Source organism: Manis javanica, chromosome 2 (assembly GCF_040802235.1).
Source record: "Manis javanica isolate MJ-LG chromosome 2, MJ_LKY, whole genome shotgun sequence".
NCBI classification, from domain to species: Eukaryota; Metazoa; Chordata; class Mammalia; order Pholidota; family Manidae; genus Manis; species Manis javanica.
In genome coordinates, this window is record NC_133157.1 from 128,366,110 (window position 1) to 128,385,576 (window position 19,467).

The window sequence follows — 19,467 nt, forward strand, 5'->3', positions numbered from 1 at the left end:
GGGGGCGAGGAGGGCATGTCCCTGCTGACATGCAATTGATTTTATTTCTGCAGTAGCACAGACAGAATTAGGAGAAAAGGAAAGCACAAGGAACTGTCTTGAAATTCACAGTGGTGCTTGAATATTGGTTGAAAATACACTATGTGGACCAGAAAAACATAGACATATACAACATTTATAGCACTAGTTCCTAAATGGTGTAAACTCATGTGCCCTGCACTCTTATAGTCTGTACTTTAGTTTTGTGCATAAACACAAAAGGTTCTGTTTCTGTGCTGCTATGTGCATCCACACAGTCTGTGTATAAGTGATGTGATAGAACAAGCTATCATATAATTAGTAGAATAAAAAATAAGAAATCAGTTAAGTATTTTCCATGATGCTAGTGGCAAAATATTAATGTTTCAACTTAGTCACGTCCAATCCTAGGAACAAGGAAGGAAAAATGCATTGCCAGGGAGTTTCAGTTCCATGTCATACACAGGCTTCCATCACAGAAGCCTCATTTACTACCAGTGTGCTTGGTGCCTGTAACAGCCTGTCAGTAGTTTCTGCTTCTTTTATGTCCTGTCATCAAAATTCTGTTTACACGAATCAAATGACACTACTCGTAAAATCCTAAACCTCAGAATGAATTTTGTGAACTTACCAATAATGAACTGATTTCATTTTTCCTAAATTAGTTTTACTACCAAGAAACAAGTTCTGGTTTAGAGATTTATGGTGCTTCCTGTGTTTTTACGTAACATACACAATTTCTTTGGGTCCAGATTCAAACATACCATGACATGATCAGGGAAGCTTGAATACTCACCAGATACTTGATGATATTAAGGCATTGTTATTAATTTCTTAGGTGTATGATGGCATTGTGGTCATGTTTTTTTAAAAGGGTCCTTATCTTTAAGATACATACTAAAATGTTTGCATATAAAATAATATAACACCAGGAATTTGTTTCAAAATAACCCATTGGCACAGGGTTGGGGATGAACGGGGGTACATTGGAGGACAGCGGCCATGGATTGGTAATTGTTAAGGCTGGATGATTGGTACTGGGAAATGGATTATAGTATTTGCTCAACTTTAATTTATATTTGAAATTTTCCATAATAAAGGGGTTTTTTTTTAAGAAAAAATTTCTAAAGAGGGAGCAGTAACAATCTGAACTTTTCTTCTTTTATCTCATGGAGGCTCTAGATACATAGAACCATGTCATTGTACTATTTTTGAGTTGGCCAGATAATCTAGGATGATTATAGGAAGGAGAATAGCTGGGAATGCCCAAAAACTGAGAATTCTGGTCTGATAATAAAACCAGTGGTGCTTCATTCCTTGAGTAAGAAGAGGTTTTCTTCTCCTGTTAGAACACAGGCCAGTGTAGATGAAGAAAGTCCTCCACGGGACTGAAAGTGCTTTTGGTAAATGGTTTCAAGATTGCTGTTTTGGAAACCAGTCCAGGGATAGTCTTCCTATTACTATGTGACTTGAATTTTCTTTCAGATTGAAAGAGAATAGTCAGGTGGGGCAAAACCAATAGTACTGATTTCACAAACAGTAATTATGCAAGTCCAAGAAGTTGTTTCTTTTTTAGAATAAACCTTGATAATATTTAAATTTTTTTATATCTAGACCCAAATTAAGACCCCATCTCTAAATTTTTATATATAAAAAAAAAATCTTAATTTATAATAAGCAATGTTATGGGATCCCCTAACTAGAAAACTCTTTATTGATAAGAAATAGAGGCTATCATTCAATTTTAAGAATGTTTAATATGTAAGGAATAGTTTTCTGAGAAAACTAAAACATGAATCCTTCTCCTCAGGTAACTTAAGCCCAGACTGGAGAGGTGGTACAGAGTAAACAATGAGAAAAATCCTAAATCGTATAAATACTAATTAACTGAGAGATCAGTACGATTGCCTCCATTTCAGAAAATTCACAGAGTGGACATTAAAGGATAAACAGAGTCAAGATTTGCAAAGAGGGATAGCCTTCTAGAAGGACAAAATGTAAGCTTGAGCGAAACTGAATGGATGCATGACTGAGAAAACCAGTCTAGGCAGATCAGGGGACCCTGCTAAAATCAGAATGAAGAATCCAAGATAGATATTGGGGGGCTTGGTAGCCAGGCAAGAGGAGGGTGTAGACTTGGGGAAGTCACCAACAAGGAGTTACAGTCACATCCTTGAGGAGCACATGATGTGATGACAGTAGTGTTTGGGGGAATTGCTTGTAACAGAATGTGGGACAGATTTGGGAAAGGAAATAGACTGAATATAGAGAGAGCCTATAAAACTTCATTTTTCCAATGGAGAGGTGATGGGAATCTGATCTAGGGGTTTTGTTAATAGGGATAAAAGCATCCAAAAGAAAAATAAAAGCAAGATTTCATGGTAGTGTAGATGAAAGGGTGTACCCATCATAAGCACACAGTTGAGGTGCTTTGTAATTCTTAACAAGTGAAAGTTGAATGGAGGGAGAAATGTTGATGACATCTCTTAAAATAGCTGGACTAGAAAAATTAAAATAAGATTGGTAGAGATGGGAGACGGGGAAGGGGAGGCAAATGGAGGGGATAAAGATTTCAAGTTTGCATGACATTTAAGATGATACCTTTCTCCTACACCCCTCTGTAATGGAAGCCTCTATTATTTTCTGCTCTACAGAGAAGTCGCTCCTTGTTCTCCACTCACAAATCACTCTATTCTTTCTCTTCAAGCCTGCAGTCCTAGACTTATGTGCTGGAATCACTTTTTCTCTTCTTCTGTGCTCTCCTGCCATCACTCTTGGCAGCGTCTGTGTTCAACATCACCATCGGATACCCCCTCCTCACACTCGCATACCTCCCTACCCTTGTCTCTATCAGGCAGTCACCTACAGTGACCCCACGGGTCATCACTTGGATTCTGCACCATCAAAGGCTGAGAGTCAGACCTTTCTCTCTCAGAACTCACCCTCCTCCCCTGTCACTTCTGCCCTCCCGCTCACCCAGTAGGTATTAGACCTTACCCCAATCTGTTTATCTTCCACCCATTTGTTAGCCCACGTCTGCATTAACTCCCTACTTAGTCTGGGGCCCAGGATAAGCTTTTGCCAGAACTCTGCCCTCACCTTCTTCTGTCAGGATGTTCTGATCTCCAGACCTTGCATTCTCCCCCCAACTCCTCCAAGGTTTTGCTCGAAAAAGGCATCCAGCTGAGTCCATTGCAAACGATGCTGCTAGGCAGCGCTCCTGTTTCACACTCATATGTCTGACTTCTGACCCCAACTGGCTTTGCTACAATGACTTTAAATTCGGTATGTCCAAAATCACTCGTATCATTCTCAACAGTACCCTGTTCCTTTTCTGGTCACCATCTTAGTTAATTGTTACTCTATCTACGCAGAAACATGGTGGTAATTTTTATAGCCTCCTTTTGGTGCACCTCCTACGTTAATCCATCAACAGTTTCTGCCCATTTTGTCTACTTAGCATTTTTCAGTTTTATGCTCTGTTGTGTCACTGTTACCTCTTGGCAAATCCCAGTCATTCTCCTACACTGTGCCTGCCAGAATGAACTATGTAAAACTCCATTCTGAACATACCACGCCTCTGGTTTTCCTTTGCGCCTACCTACATACAGCCTTTCAGTGTTTGCAAGTTATTTACAGGAAAATGTTCAAAGTGATCTGATACATACACATCTTCTGGATGTGACCACTGACATTCTCCACTATATGCTCTATACTCTGGCAATACACACCTCCTGAGACACCTTACCTCTATACCCTTATTCATTCTTCCATCTAGAGGAAATACCTTTTTTTTTTCCTGCTTTTCCCTACCATACCTTCTCCCACCCATTAGTAGTAGTTATTTAGTCTTCAGGATCCAGCTCAAAATAATCTCTGCCAGTACCTTTCTTATCCAACTTTTCTCTCTTTTTCACCTCGTCCTACCTCCATCTACTTTACCTGGAATAGCTTCCTCGCTGCCGTGGTCCCTTAGCATCCTATGAATATGTCTGTTCCGACATGTACTACATTGTCTTTCTTTCTGGATGCTAAATTCCTTGCAGGAAAGCAGTAGTTGAACCACATCTTATTTGCCTCTTTAATTCCTGCACCAGGTTGTATGCTAGGTACATAGGAGGTACTTAATGAGTGTTTGTTGAACTGTTGAGTTGGATTCATCCTGGGATTTGGAAATTCATTTTATTTTCTTTCTATCCCCACACAATGGCTGTTCCAAACATTGCCATGGCCCTCAGTTTCTGAAGGTGTCTTACTCTTCTCCCACTGTTGGGGGCTGGCCTTGCCCCCTGTATAACTGGGAGAGACTCCGTCCTCTGTCTGTCTGTGCATGTGGAGAACAGCTGTGTCCCCCTGCATGCCCTTCCCTGCTCTGCCTCAGAGGAAGTCCTTTCTCCGTCCCCTGCGGCTCTGTGCTCTTGCTTTCTCTGTAGCTTCTCCAGCTTTCCTCTCTCTGGTTTCCAGCTCATTGCCAAGACATATTAAGTTAAGCCATCTTCTCCAATCCTGAAAAATATTTTTTTTAACCTTTTTATCTCCACGAGTATTTCTTCCTTCTCCTTCACTGATACATTTCTTGAAGAAGTGTTTTATATGTATTAGCCCGTGTTTCTTCACTACTCCCTCCATTCTTAAACCCTAAGAATGTGGCTTGTATTTGGACCAGTCTACTAAATGGCTTTCTCCGAGTGTATGAATCCTCAAAACAAATTCCTGTTTCTTAGTCTTCAGTTCCCTTGGCATCTCTGGGTCAGTCATTGCTGAAAATCCATTCTTTCTTGGCTTGCCCAAAGCAATACTATTTAAGTTTTCCTCTTAAATTTTCAGTTGTTTCTTGTGGCCTCTCTTGCACCTCCTAAAAAAATGGGGGCAAATACCTCCAAGTCTGTCCCACGCCATCCTATGCTGCTCTGTGCCATGAGTGCCATGTCACCCCGACTTGACTGTTAGCCACTCAGAGGTTAGAGATAACATCTCATATTTCTTTAGAACATTTGGCATAGCAATTTACTCGTAGCTGCCAAGGAAATATCTGTGGCTTGATTGGCTACAAAAAAATGATAGACGAAACTGAATAAATAGATTAGGAGCTGTTACTCTAAAAGAAATAACCGAACATATAAAAACCCATGAATTTATTCAAGCTAATAGATAGGGGAGCTATTAATTCTGAATTTCTTCAGAAATAAACACAGTAAATACCAGAAGAATTCAAGAAATTCTGAGTTTTTATATATTTGTTCTCTTGTAATGATTGACTTGGTAAGAGGAGAAAGGAAAACACAGAAAGAAGCAAAGGGATAAATTTGTTTGTAGTGCTTTTTGCTGTCTTAACAAATTGTCACTATTCTCATTCACAGAACATACATATTTTTATTTATATCTGTAACATTATATATATATATTTTATGTATATATACATATGGTATTTTAGTTAGGGTTCCCAGAATAATTCACTTCCATCTCCTGAATTTAAAAGTAATTGGATACTTCATTTATTGCATTTCTTCTGGGCCAGAACAGAAATGAGTCCAGTCTTACTGACAAATGGCATACTATAGCAGTCACAAGTTGTAAATAGATCTCCACACTTAGACAGAACTATGGAAGGTGACTGCCTCAGAGACCCTGAATTGAACTCCTCCTTCACCAAGCCTAATTTATTTTCAGCCCATTTCTAAATAAAGACACCTAAATGACCTAACCTTAAAATACTGGCAAAATATTCTGCCCCACCTGTGGAACTCTTCAGAATTATTGGGAATAGTCTTTACTGGGAGTTCGGAGCAACTGTAAACCATGCATCACTGCAGAGAAGGTGCAAGTCCTCAAATGGGCCCTGGCAGGATGCCTGGGGGAGGCCTCCATCTGCACAGCCCCTCATTCGTCTGTGTGGTGTGTCTCTAGCCTGGCCACTGTCGGCGGCACAGGAATTGAGGCACCTTGGTGGGAACAGTTGCCTCCAGTGTGGTGTTGGGCCTCTGCCACTGCTTAACCAGAACTGAAGTAATTTAAATATTAACTCTTTATATTATTTGTGAAATATGAGTGCCTTATTCTTGCTAAACCTCCATATTTTGTAATGTAAAAGTAAGAGAAACAGAGTAAGTAATATAAGAATCTTCAGAGTATTGAGAATTACAGTTCTGGAAGTTATAATCATTAATTTCATTATCCTGTTTTAGTGATGAGGGTGATTTTTGCTGTTTCTCATTTATTGTGTTGTTCGCCTGGCACGCTGGAGTTTCCATCACATGGCGTGGCCGTGGCCATGACCGCCTTGCTGCTGTGTGTTTCCTTTGGGCCCTGGGCAGTGTGACAGCAGGTCCCCACCCAGCTAGGACAAACACAGCGCAGAACGTCACTGTGTCCCCTCTCTTCTTCCTGCAGACACAAAGGACATGAGTGAATTTGAGACTGAGAGCTTCTTTGCTTTGCATCACCGCCGAGGAGCCATCAAACAGGCCAAGGTCCACCATGTCAAGTGCCATGAGTTCACCGCCACCTTTTTCCCACAGCCCACGTTTTGCTCTGTCTGCCATGAGTTTGTCTGGTACAGTAACTTGGCATTTCACTCCAAGCTTCAGGTTATGATTTTGTCGCATCCTCTTAATCTGCCAGGCCTGGCATGCTCCACCTTGGGGGGTGCAACTGGAATAACTACTATAGGAGAGTTTTCAGTGGCCACACCTGGATTGAAAAGGCTTAAAGGGTGTGATTCTGTGAAATATTTTCATAATGTGCCTCCTGGAGAGCAAGGAAGCCAGCCCTCTGAGGAAAAGCTTCCAAGGACTTCAGTGTCCAATGAAACGGGAGGCCCTGGGGTAACGGGAGGCACAGGGGAGGGAGGCATGTTTCACAGGCCAGACTCCCACCCCCCTCGCCAGCCAGCTGTGCTGGTACTGACGTCTGCAGAAGGCAGCACTTTCCCATCGGAGCTGATGGGTTTAGGCATTTACAAGGCTCTTGAGTGTCTTAACAGCCCTCCAACAGAGATTGGTTCAAGCCTCAGTAACCACACAGCAAAGGCGGTGGTAGAGTGGATACCTGAAACAACTCCTGTCTCTGGTCTCAACTCCCTCACCTCTTAATGGGGTGCCCTTTGCACTACTGCAGAATCTGTCAGCACATAATGCCAGCTTAGGCAGGTATCCAGGGGTAAATGAGGCTGTGGGAGGATTTCCACTAGCTGTTTCTATCTAATGACTTGAAACCCCTTCCTTTATAATAGTGAGTGTTACTCAGGAATGAGTCTTAAGCTTAAGCACTTAAATAGTTGCAAATATTCTCAAAAACTCAGGTAAAGGAAAGAGTGTTGTACAGATATCTTTGCTCATCTGTATTGAGCTTAGTGACAATTTTTATGTGTAGGACATGGAAATTTGCTAGTGGGAGCCCATATGCATTTTCGGTCAGGCATTTTAATCTCTACATTTGTTTGGGAAATATGCAAATGAGGGAAATCAACAGCTCATTTGTTTAATTATCAGACTTTTAACAGCAGTTTAAATTAAAAACAACACATTAACACTCTTGGCAAATGATAAACACGGGCTACTGATCAGAAAATGCTCTGTGACAGTGGGAAGCTCTAAGATGTTATTCACCCTTTAAATGTTTGTGGTACTTCCAAAGACTTGAACATCCACATAAATCAAACATATGCTTTATTGCAGGGGTCTGAACAAGCAGGGCTACCAGTGTCGACGTAAGTAAGAAAGGTTTCTGTTGTATCATGGCCCTTCTTTTTATTTAGTTGTTCCTTAATATCTGAAAATCCTAAATTTCAATCATTTCTTTTCAGAATGTAATGCGGCAATTCACAAGAAGTGTATTGATAAAGTTATAGCGAAGTGCACAGGATCAGCTATCAATAGCCGAGAAACCATGGTATGTGTTCAGATTCCTCTCTTTGTTCCAAAATATGATGATTTTGCCCCAACATGGAATTTTACAAGCCTTCTGATTCCTTTTAATATTGCCTGAACTTGAATCCTTAAGTTCCTCAATGAACATCAATCTTCTTTAAAACCCTTTCCTCTTCAATAACTATCATTACTGAGATCGGAAATGAGAGGATGGACAAGAAAAGCACAAGATGGATTTTAATAACTCTACCTTTTCCAGAAACTTAATACAAAATGCCAGAAAGCATATTTTTGATCAGTTATGTGAAAACAACTCTTGTGGCATCTACAGCTCAAGTGACAGTTAAAGAGCAGAAACAAATGATACACAACACAGACCTAAGCATTTACCAGGTTAGAGGTGATAAGAGAAGCGTATGTCTTAGGTTGAGAAGCAGATAGTTCTTTCTGATGAACTGTGAGGTATACAGTCTGGGGACAAGTGAGAGTTTTACCCTGTGGGGAAGGGGAGCAGAATGAGAAAGTCAGTAGACTTCCTGCTCCCTCCCTTCCTTCTTCATTCAACAAGTAATTAGCATACTAATGCATGGAAGATGCAGCACCATGTACTATGCAGAGCAGAGCACAAAACAGACCTTGCCCTGCTTTTAGGGACTTTACCATAAAGTTGGGGAAACAGTTAACAAACGACTATGTATTGTTTCCATTTACATTAAATGCTATGAAAATAGCCAGCAAGGTGTGATGATGAGCAGTAAACAAGTGGCCTGCTTAAACTGAAGCTCAGGGAATGTTTGTACCTGTTGCTCACCTTTCTCCAATTCCCCACCACCACCACCCACCCTAGACTCTGTAACCACAAATCTGATCTCTTTTTCTGTAAACTTAGCGGGTCTTCTGTTCTTTGGTTTTTTTAGATTCTACATACAAGTGAGATAATACAATATTTGTCTTTTCTTATTTTGTCACTGCCAGACCAATTTTTTTGTTTGTTTTAATCAAATTGCTGCTTCCCATCCTGCCCTCCTGTTCTCTTTACTTCATGCCTTCTGTTTTCCTGAAAAAATCACAGATCATGAGCATGACTGTTAACTTCAGTGGCTAATGTCCAATAGAAATAGTATAAGAGCCACAAGTGTCATAAATGTTCAGGTAGCCACATCAAATTAGGAGAAAGCAACAGGTGAAATTAACCTTAATACATTTTATTAAACCCAATCTGTCCAAATATTTCAATATGTGATCAACACAAAAAATTAATGAGATACTTTACATTATTTGTTTCACACAAAAACCTTCAAAATCCAGTATGTGTTTTACGCTTACAACACATCTTTTCACCACCTTGCAAGTATTTACTTGGCCCATGTGGCTAAGTGATTGTCATATTGGCAAGTACAGATTGACAGTCTTCCCTAGACATAAATTGAACTATCTGGGCTTGGGTTCAAGATTTGAAGTGGAAGCCTCTAACCTGAACCTTGATATTAATTGTTCACAGTACATGGAAACGTTTATATGAAATGAAACCCAAAAAGTATTTTTTTCTTGCTTGAATATGGCTAGAGTATGTGCGGAGCAACTTTTAAACAATCCTAAAGACCAGTGTTGACCAGTATCCACAGTGAAAACATTAGGTATATTACTGTTAATAAATAAGGCTTCTTTGCTGTGCACATGCCCAAGGAAAGTGTTGAATTAAAAACTTCTACAGAGATTATAAGTCTTAAATAGATAAAACTATACTACACAAGAATAGTGGTATCCTCACCAGGATAGAACTGCCTGGTTTTTTTTTGCTTTTTTTGTTTTTAGTCCAAGTGATATACTTGATTAAAGGAGAGAATTTAAACTCTGGAAAATTGCAACAACAAAAAAAAGCCACAAAACACTGCACTATATCTGCCACCACTGTCCCTCTCTCATCTTTATCTCCCCAGCTCCTAAATCATCATGTTTATTTCAAGAGAGAATGGGCTGATTCTGATTCCAGGCTGATAGATACCCCAGCTCACTTGATGGCTGTGTGACCTAGACAAGTGTCTTGCCCTCTCTGTGCTTCATCAACCTCATTTATCATATGAGGATACTAATAAAGGCTACTTCAGATGGGGTGTTAGTGATATCACACGTGTAAAAGATAAACATGTGACATGTCTGTCCACTGACCCAGCAGGAATGGTTATGTACCTCCTGTTGCCTCAGTTTACCCATGTGTGTTAGGTGTGAAGATGCTTCTTGCTCCGGCTCTCACAGAGTTAACCCAGAGCAGTGTTTCCTCTAGAGAACCAGTATATGACATCTGCCAAGGTTAAAGCACTAGTTCTGGGTTGAAAGAGAAATGGAAATATTTATATTAAAAAAGGAAGGGAAGCTCAGCTTTTACTTAGCTCGCATTTAAGTAAACAACCTCCTCTTTCTGAAACGGGGACTTCTCTGTGGGACGCCTCGGACTTAAGCGATACCCAGGGTGCTTCACATGTGTGCATGACACACTTGCCCCTGCCTAGGAGAGCTAAGGGCTGCCTGTTGTTGGCAGACGTGGCCGTAAGGCCGTAAGGCTGACAAGTAAATGACAAGTATACTCTAAGCATACATCAGTCCAATGACTTTATCGTCCTGGTAGTTCTGCTGAAGGATCTGCTGGGACAGTGGACGCGGGGACCCAGGGTACCAGCAGGGTCACACGTTCTCCCTTATTTCAGTTCCACAAGGAGAGGTTCAAAATTGACATGCCGCACAGATTCAAAGTCTACAATTACAAAAGCCCGACCTTCTGCGAGCACTGCGGGACCCTGCTGTGGGGGCTGGCCAGGCAAGGCCTCAAGTGTGAGGGTGAGTCCGTGCGGGTGGGCGGGGCCGCAGCCCCGGGAGGCGGGGGAGGCGGGGCCGAGGGCGGCCCCTCCAGCCAGCCCGTCTCGTTGCGTGACAGCTCCGGAGGGAAGTCACGGCTGTTCTGTGCCCACGTCCCACCCCAGTATCCCGAGAGGTGCAAAAGAGCTCCGGGGCGCTGACCAGAAATTTCCCTTCCCTGGCCCGTCTTCACAGGCTGGCATAGGACCCACAGCCCCTCACTCACCAACCAATCCTGACGCGCCTGGATCACAGGCTAAAGGGGCTTTTTCTTGCTGTGAAAGTCCGCACCACTAAGGCTGTAACCTCTAGACTCAGGAAGAGAGAGGGAAAATTCCAGCAAGGATGACAGAGCACTTCTGCCTCTTGAGTAGGGGTGAGGGCACAGGGCTGCACAGCATAGTCAATAAGGAGGCCCTTCTTTGAACTATTCATTGTAGAGCCTCTTCTTCCCCTGTGGCCCTATTTTGCTTTATGTCACCTGCTAATGCACGTCTGGTCTTCTAAGTGGCAAAGGTGGTGACTTAAGGCAAGATGACAGTGTGGGGCAGCCTCCCCTTCCTCTGTCCAGGTAACTCACGTGCTGGTGGAGCCTGGAGTGGCATCTTATTGAGGCAGGAGGGCTGGGGTTTCACCTCACCGCTAGAAGCAAACCCCGCATGGAGCGAACCCACCATAGGTCCCTGCATAGGCCTCCCTCTGCTCCACGCCTGCTCAGGGCCAGCAGCCGGCCTGGGGTTGTGCAGAGTGTCTTTCCCACTGGAGGCAGGGAGCGATTCCCCAGCACTCCAGCACACAGTTATTCCTGTGGTCCTGCTCTATGAGGCCTGCCCCATACTCAGGGCTCCTGGCCAGCTGCCCACCCAGCCTAGAACCTCCACCAGGATTCCTGGGCATTGTTTCCTGGCTCCTGCTTCTCCATTCCATCCCCTCTGTCTTGCCTGCCACCTCCACTACTGTCTCTAACCTCGTCTCTCCTCTCCTCTCGCTCTCCTTCCCCACCTCCTATCTGCCCACATGCCCAGCCCTCACTGCCCCATGCCCTTGCCCTCTCCTCCCCTGGCCTCTTCCCCTCCTGTGCCCTTTATCTCGGGCTCTTAGAAGTCACCTTCCAAGCAGGGCCTCCTGTCCTCCTGACCGTCCTTTCTCCTTTTTAATTCCTTTGAAAACAGTAGGCCAGAGGGACTGTTTGCACTCACAGAGATTGAGTTATCACCTTCTAGGTTAGTAACGACTTCTTCGGATGCTATCCCAATTGGATGCTATCCCAGTGGGGATGGGGCCTTTCTTCATGCCTGTGCATCACAGACAAGCTCAGATCTGGCTGCCAGTTTAAGAAGAAAAGTAAGACTCCCCCATCCCTTGTGCTAAATCCACACTAGCTGCCTCCCTTGGCCTTGCAGTACTGAGAAGAAGGTGCGTCCAATGCCATCCCACATAAAACCTGCATAAATGAGCCCAGCGGGAGTCATGCTAGCAAAGCAAAATTCAGAAGAACAGGAAGCCCTTAAAACAGCATCTTTACTGCAGCAAAGACTATACATAGGAGTTCACTTCGAATGGATTTTTATGATTGTATCTATGCACATATACTATACAAGTAATAGTTTATATTTATTTGCATAGAAAGGCTGTTTTTTATTATTACAAACTAAGGAAGAGTGGGCTAGTTAAAAACAAAAGGTAACGGCTGCTAAAATCTCACCTAGATATTTTAATATACATTTCAGTGTGATAAATAATGAAGGTGAAAGAGAGGTTGCATTAGTCGAGCATCTTCTCAGCACCACTGACTGTGTTAAGTTATTCATACACACAAATGGGCTAATAAGCAGATTGGATGAAAAGTGTACTACTTTATACTTGTGCTGCCTAATGCCATATAACAAACCTCTTTTGATATTCCTTTATAGAATCAAGTAGGACTTGAGATAGAGTTCTGTCAGCTGGAGTGTGGAAATCTATCTGTTAGATTATTTTTTTCATTGTAATGGTGATGTTTCATAAGCAGAAATTGAGTTTTCTAGAAGTAGTACCATGATGCATTAGCTATCCTTCCACAGGTGCACACACTGCCTAATCCAGGAAGGCTCACATGGTCACAGTTAAGTAGAGGGTGGACCTTTATCACACTGTTTTCAGGACTTATGAGTCAGAATGGTCCCCCAGAAACATAGGTGTCAGAGCTAGAAGCCTGCAGGGGTCGTTTAGTTCAACTAACCCAACTCACCCATACGGTGAGAACATCGTCTCCCCATGTCGACCACCTACAGAAAATCCCCACCATCTCAGCTTCCCTTCTGCAGGCTGAGGCTGTACCCCGGCTCTTGGCCTAGGGGCTAGAGAAGCTCCCTGCAGCCCACATAGGAAACAGGCTGCTCGAGTCCAGAGCAGGGTGAACGACCTCTAATTCCAGCATTGCACGTTGCCACCATTGGTTTTTTTTCCCTGCAATGGCTCAGTCCAAACATATGCAGACAGAAGACCCACTCCCCTCTCAGCAAGGCTCTGGCGCAGCCCAGCATCATGCCAAGGATCATCCGGTCTGTGTATGCATGTCTCAGGGAAGGGGAGGTGGGTGCACGGGGCATCATGGAAACACCGCCCTAATTTATTTGTGTTCAGTGTGTCCCAGTGCCGGGGATTGGCTGACTGCTCCTGGACATCCACATACCTAAAACAGGTCCTGTTGAGTCACAGCAGCCAGCTCTGCTGCGTTTGCTCACCATGTTGCATTCTTCCTTTCAGCATGTGGCATGAACGTCCATCACAAGTGCCAGACAAAGGTGGCTAACCTTTGTGGCATAAACCAGAAGCTAATGGCTGAAGCACTGGCAATGATCGAGAGCACTCAGCAGGTAGGAAAGGCTCTTAGATTAAGTTCCGAACATTCAGCTCAGCGAGGACTCCTCCCGTCCTTTGCTCTGAGCTGCAGCAACTTCAGGCAACACCATGAAATCTATTTCTGGCCACTTGCCTTGCCCTGACATTCATCTGAGAGTCCATGTACCCCCTTTGAGACATTTACTTATTTAATGCATTTGTATTCTATGGATCTTTAGAGATCTTAAGTTCTTGCGGAATGTGCAGAAACAAATTCATTAAAATTATTGAAAATTCATTGCCAGCTTTATACCTACATACGAAGGCTACATCCACATAGAATACCTGGGGAAAGCAGTTATTTGCTAGATTCATCTCTAGAATGCACTCAGAGCACAGATCAGGGCAATCTGCCTTGCCATTTACTAGCATGCTGAATTCCAAGGTCCAAGAACAAGTCCTCTGTGGGATGCAGCATTGCCTTGCAAGCTGTTTTCCTGTCCATTGACCTTATGTTCTTATTTGTGGTGATGATGCAGATAAACGAGGGAACCCAGGGACCCTGGGAAAGCATGCAGGAAGCACGTATGCTCCCTTGGTACATAAACTATGCTAGGTGGGCTCTCGCAGGAGATGGATCCTTGGGAGTGCTGAGGGAAAGGAGTCCTTTGGTCATTTCACACACCTAGGATCTAAATGGCTTTCATCCCCATGGAAAGCAAGCTGAGCTGTCCCATCAGCAGCAGGTGGATCTGGGTATTCTGACTCTGTTTGTAATCTAGGCTCGCTGCTTAAGAGATACGGAACACATCTTCAGGGAAGGCCCAGTGGAAATTGGTCTCCCATGCTCCATGAAGGGTGAAGCACAGCTGCCATATATACCAGCACCGGGGAAAAGAGGTAGCTATCCCAGCCACGGTAGAATCGGGGTCAGTAATTCATCTGCATTGACCGTAACCTGAGTCCTCTGGGGTTAAATTCCCCATCTCGACCTGGACTGGTAGGTGATCCTCTTCTGTTTGGAGATCACAGACTTCCCACCAACTGAGAGGCTTCTGCTTCTTAGACCTGAAACTGAGAAGACACCCCATGAGTCGGAAGCCTTTGTCAGGCGGCGATAGGCCTCGAGGGAGTAACAGCAAATTTTTCCTTAGAATTTTAGAGTGTTACTTCCTGTCACTGTTAAATGGTTTTCCAGAAACAAATCTACCATAAAATGCAGTGGTGAGAAGGCCACCAAAGGCCATCTTGCTCTGCACCTTTGAGACTTTTCTGGGAAGTTGAAGAGTAGAAAGGGGAGGAATTCAGGCTGAAAGTCCTTAACAGTTGTGACCCTCTGGAAGTTTATCCAGCCTACTGTTTGAAGGTAGCTCATGAGAGAGAGGCCCCCATGATTTGGGACCTGAATAGGAGTTTCGGCCAACATTATAAAATACAGGTTTCCTCCACTCTCTGCAGTAGAGCACGCCCAGGAAACATTTCGTAAGCAGAAAGGGCATAAAGTAGAGACGTGGTCACCATTACTTTACATGGGAAAAACTTATGAGCACTCCCAGACCCAAAAATTACCTGTCTTAGGCTTTTCTGATATCTTAGAAGACATTTTGCTTAAGGATGCACAAAATAAATCCAGATAAAGCACAGATGCTCACTCAGAGCTCTGGCGAAGTATTGAGGAATACATTGACTTCAGCTTTTCAGAAGAAAAGGTTGAGGAAGGGGGTCCCCAGGGAATGAAAGAGACTACCTCAGAGGTGACCGGAGCAGCAACGTGGCTGAGGCCTGTGGTGGATAATGCTGTTCGGACTTTGTCTGCTGTCCATCTGCTCTTCCCTCACATGGGGAGTCATAGGGACTGATGTCGCTGTGTCCCTGAGCCACATGAGCAGTTGAGAAGCCTTTTTGCTCATATTTGTTTCAGATCACTCTGTTCATATCATTACTAAAAGTGCTCATCTGTTTTGCATGTATGGTCTTTTGCTGATCAGAATATATCTCTTAACATGAAATTTCTCCCCAGTCTATTGGGCAGAGAAAGAGACAGAGCCTGCGCCCCAAATACCAGGCTCACCGGCAGGGAGGGGCCTGCCTTTGCACTGCAGGGAACCACTTCCCACATTTTTGCAGGTGGAGCCCCAGAATGGGAAGTGGAAGAGAAAGTGAGCTCTGTAAGTAGCTAGAATGCCCCTCCATTGTTCCTGCTTTACTTCTAACCTCTGGCTTACCATTTGCAGAGCCTCAGGGAATCTCCTGGGAGTGTCCCTCGGAGGAGACGGAGAAAGTGTGCCATCATCCAGAACCTGAACTGAACGTAGAAAAACCATCTCTACATATGAAATTAAAAATCGAGGATTTTATCTTGCACAAAATGTTGGGGAAGGGAAGTTTTGGCAAGGTACCATACCATACTATAGAGGTCTACAGACAAACTGCCCAAAGTTAAAGAGCAAGGCTCCTGGTTGTGTAACTAAACCCGTGGGACCAGCACTGTCCCTGCACATCCTGTGGGAGGGTAGAGTGATGTTTGCACACACTGGAACCCAGGAGACTCTAGGGAATACCCCCGTCGGCTCCCTGGGGATCGTTCCCAGGCCATTTTGCTTTGAAGGGGTACATCCCACAGGCTTACACATTTGAGATCTTTGGACACCAGAGAAATGGGGAGATGCCACAGCCAGTTCCATCCCACAAAGGTTTTCCCATGTATTTCACACTGTTTTGTTTTTCTTTCTCAAATCTGGATTGTTTTACTTTAAATGTGATCTTTTTCTCTACCAACCAAACGTCCTGAGCTGTGTATTAATCAGTTTGCTAAGGCTGCTAACAAAGTGCCAGAGACTGAGTGGCTCAAATAACAGACATTTATTTTCTCACCATTCTGGAGGCTGGAAGTCCAAGATCGGGGTGCGGATAGGTGACCAGGTGGTGGTTCTTCTGGGGCCTGTCTCCACGGAGTGTAGATGGCGTCTCCTCTGTGTCCTCACAGGTCATTCCTCTGTGTGTGTCTGTGTCCTGATCTCTTCTGTGTATAAGGACCGCAGTCAGGCCGGATTGGGGCCACCCTAAGGCCGTCATTTTAATAACTTCTTTGCCTCTGTGAAGACCCTGTCCCCGAAGGCCACATGCTGAGGTATTCGAGATCAGAGTTTCTCAGCAAGTGAATTTTTTGGAGGGGTCCCAGTTTGGCCCATAACACGGCTGTAGCCTGAGAGTTGTGGGGGAAGTTTCCTGGAGAAAGTCCCTCCTCTAAATTCTTCCTGCCACACAAGTCCTGAGCTATCTGTCACTCACAGAAGACAGGGGAGGAGGAAGATGACATAATTTAAGAAATCATAACCAACTGTCAGTGATGGCAGAAAATTTTCAAGCTAGTGAATATAAAGAGGGAAGACCAGAAATATAGGCATTGAAGTTATTTTAGATATAAGGATATTACTATTTTAGATATTACAGATAGCTGTTTTAGGATGAAGGATATCTAATATTAAGGTTATTTTAGATCTTAAGGTATTTAGGTTATTTTAGATATTAAGGATATCTCAGTTGTTTTATATTCTTGGCCACAACTCCTAGGAAAGTTTTAGCCGAGGCTGCTGTTCCATGAATTTGTGCATCCCCAGCCGGCTTGATGCTCAGCACCTGCTCACCAGTGTTTGCCTGGAAAATGTACCCAGCTTATTTGATAATAAACTAAAACGCAACTGAGTGTTGTCACAGCTGATGACACCACGCTGCATCTGGGATTTGGAATTGAATACCAAGGCCCCACCGCCTTTGGCAAAAGCTACTCTGCCCTGAACACTAACTGATACCCATTAATTTTTTTAGTTCATTTCCACAATAATATGAACCACAGCAGGCCCATTTGGTGTTAATCTGCATGTAATAGGCAATTTTACAGCCAGTTTTCATTATAATTTAGCATCAATTAATGTGCAATTGTAACGTGTTACCAAAAATTGAAAGCACATTACAGAAATGGAAATTGCCTTTTCAGCTTCAGAGTTTATGGCTGGTTTTGGAATGTTTTATTCAAAGAAGCAATTATCAAAAGAGTACTTTTAATTGTTAATGAAATGTTTATCTTTCTTTGTTCCCATGTGGGTTTCTACATTTGAACAAGGTTAATCAGAAAGTCGTTAAGTTAAACCTACATGCCTCAGGAAATATCCCCCTGGCAACAGAGCGCTTCAGGTATCCTCTGCTCTGGGCCCAAAGCAGTGCCTTCCTCACATCAGGACCCCAGCTCTGTGCACTGAGAGCCTGGACGGAGTGGGGGTAGGGGGGGCCAAGGAGAGGAGGAGGAAGCAGCAAAGCAAAATGAGACAGCCAGATTTCCCTTTGTTACAACCCTGAGAATACTCCACAGATTGTTTTCCTTTTTTTTTTGTCTGTGTATAGGATGTGTGGTTCTCCCCAAAATGGCAGCCTCTGTAGTCTTGTTCTCCATCTCCTTTTAGGCCCAGGAGAACAAACTGTGTGTTTTCTAGGGAGATCCACATCATTCATTTGCCTGAACCCTCATCTAAGCTCTGTGCCCTCTATCTCGCCAACCACCGCAGAGCTGTGTGTCTGCACCCTATCATTTTAAACATGAACCATGCATCTTCAGTACTGGCTTGGCGTTATTGAATTCAATATTCCCCCAAAATCAATAAGAGAAATAAACAACAAGTGTTCTTAATAACTGTAGAGCATTTTATAGTTTACAAGTCACTTTCCCATGTGGTATCTGTTTGCTTTTTCACCATGGTCCTGTAAGTTAGAGAAACAGGTCTTCTACCTGTTTGGACACTGAAGCCCGGAGAGGTTGATCGGTTTGCCCACCTTCCCACAGCTAGTACATGTCTGGGAAATGGGACCCAAGCTGGAGTCTTCTATCTCCAAAGACTATGTCCTCGCACTCGTCAGTCATCTATTGCTGCATCATTTGCAAAAGTGAAAGTTGTAGAAACTCATTTTACTCCATGTCTTGTCCTTTCCTATAAGGGTCATGGAATCAAGTAGGAAAAGTACAGTTGGGAGTTCGATTTTCCCCTGAATAGCTCCATGCATTTCAGCAGTTGAAGTTACTCTTTGAACTCACTGTTTTTTATTACGATTACCTGTCTTGCAGAGAGTTCTGAGCTAAGAATTAAATTAGGTAATGAAATCAGCAGAGTGAAGGTCACAGAGGAATGTCTGATGCAATAGATACTAAAAATGGTGTCAGCATCTGTGCCGGCAGGTGGAAAGTGTGCCGTCTGCAGGCACGTGAGGAAAGCTCTGTTCCTCGTGTATCTTTCACCTTGAAAAACTAGGTAACACTTAAAATTAAGTTTTGTGCTCATTTGCAGTGATGTGTCCTCTCTACTACTTGCTCCTGCTGCCTTCAATATGCACTTGGTCTATGTGAATTTTTATTATAAACTCACTTGGGTCCCAAGGCAGACAGAGCATACTTTTTTAAACAGAATTTTTCAGGGACTGAGAATAACCCATCCAACCGCACAGCAGATTCATGAAGCCCTTTGAAGGGTGCAAAGAGTCTGAAAGTATTTGGTGATATTCTAAACCAGTGAAGTGCTCTGTTTTGTCTCAATGAAGGGGATGCAAGGGCAGTGGAGAAGGAAACCTCATTTCTCACCAAGCACAGGTTTCCCCAAGAACTTTGTCAGCCCTTTAATGAGTGCAAATCCAAATGGTAAGATAAAGTTACTTTTTCCCCCTTCTTTCTAGGTCTTTCTAGCAGAGTTCAAGAAAACCAATCAATTTTTCGCAATAAAGGCCTTAAAGAAAGATGTCGTTTTAATGGATGACGATGTTGAGTGCACCATGGTGGAGAAGAGGGTTCTCTCCTTGGCCTGGGAGCATCCTTTCTTGACGCACATGTTCTGTACATTCCAGACCAAGGTAAGGCTCCTTC

The 19,467-nt window shown here is 43.5% G+C and overlaps 1 protein-coding gene across 2 annotated transcripts in view; it reads left to right on the forward strand.

Moving 5' to 3' along the window:
- PRKCQ (protein kinase C theta) overlaps positions 1 to 19,467 on the forward strand; it is a 153,583-nt gene that overhangs the window by 84,479 nt on the left and 49,637 nt on the right. For both annotated transcript variants that reach the window (XM_073229363.1, XM_073229362.1), the window contains 8 exons: positions 6,409 to 6,571; positions 7,695 to 7,726; positions 7,823 to 7,908; positions 10,592 to 10,721; positions 13,488 to 13,597; positions 14,345 to 14,462; positions 15,797 to 15,957; positions 19,281 to 19,454. In XM_073229363.1, coding sequence (XP_073085464.1) covers positions 6,409 to 6,571; positions 7,695 to 7,726; positions 7,823 to 7,908; positions 10,592 to 10,721; positions 13,488 to 13,597; positions 14,345 to 14,462; positions 15,797 to 15,957; positions 19,281 to 19,454 — 974 coding nt within the window. The remainder of the gene's footprint in view (positions 1 to 6,408; positions 6,572 to 7,694; positions 7,727 to 7,822; positions 7,909 to 10,591; positions 10,722 to 13,487; positions 13,598 to 14,344; positions 14,463 to 15,796; positions 15,958 to 19,280; positions 19,455 to 19,467) is intronic.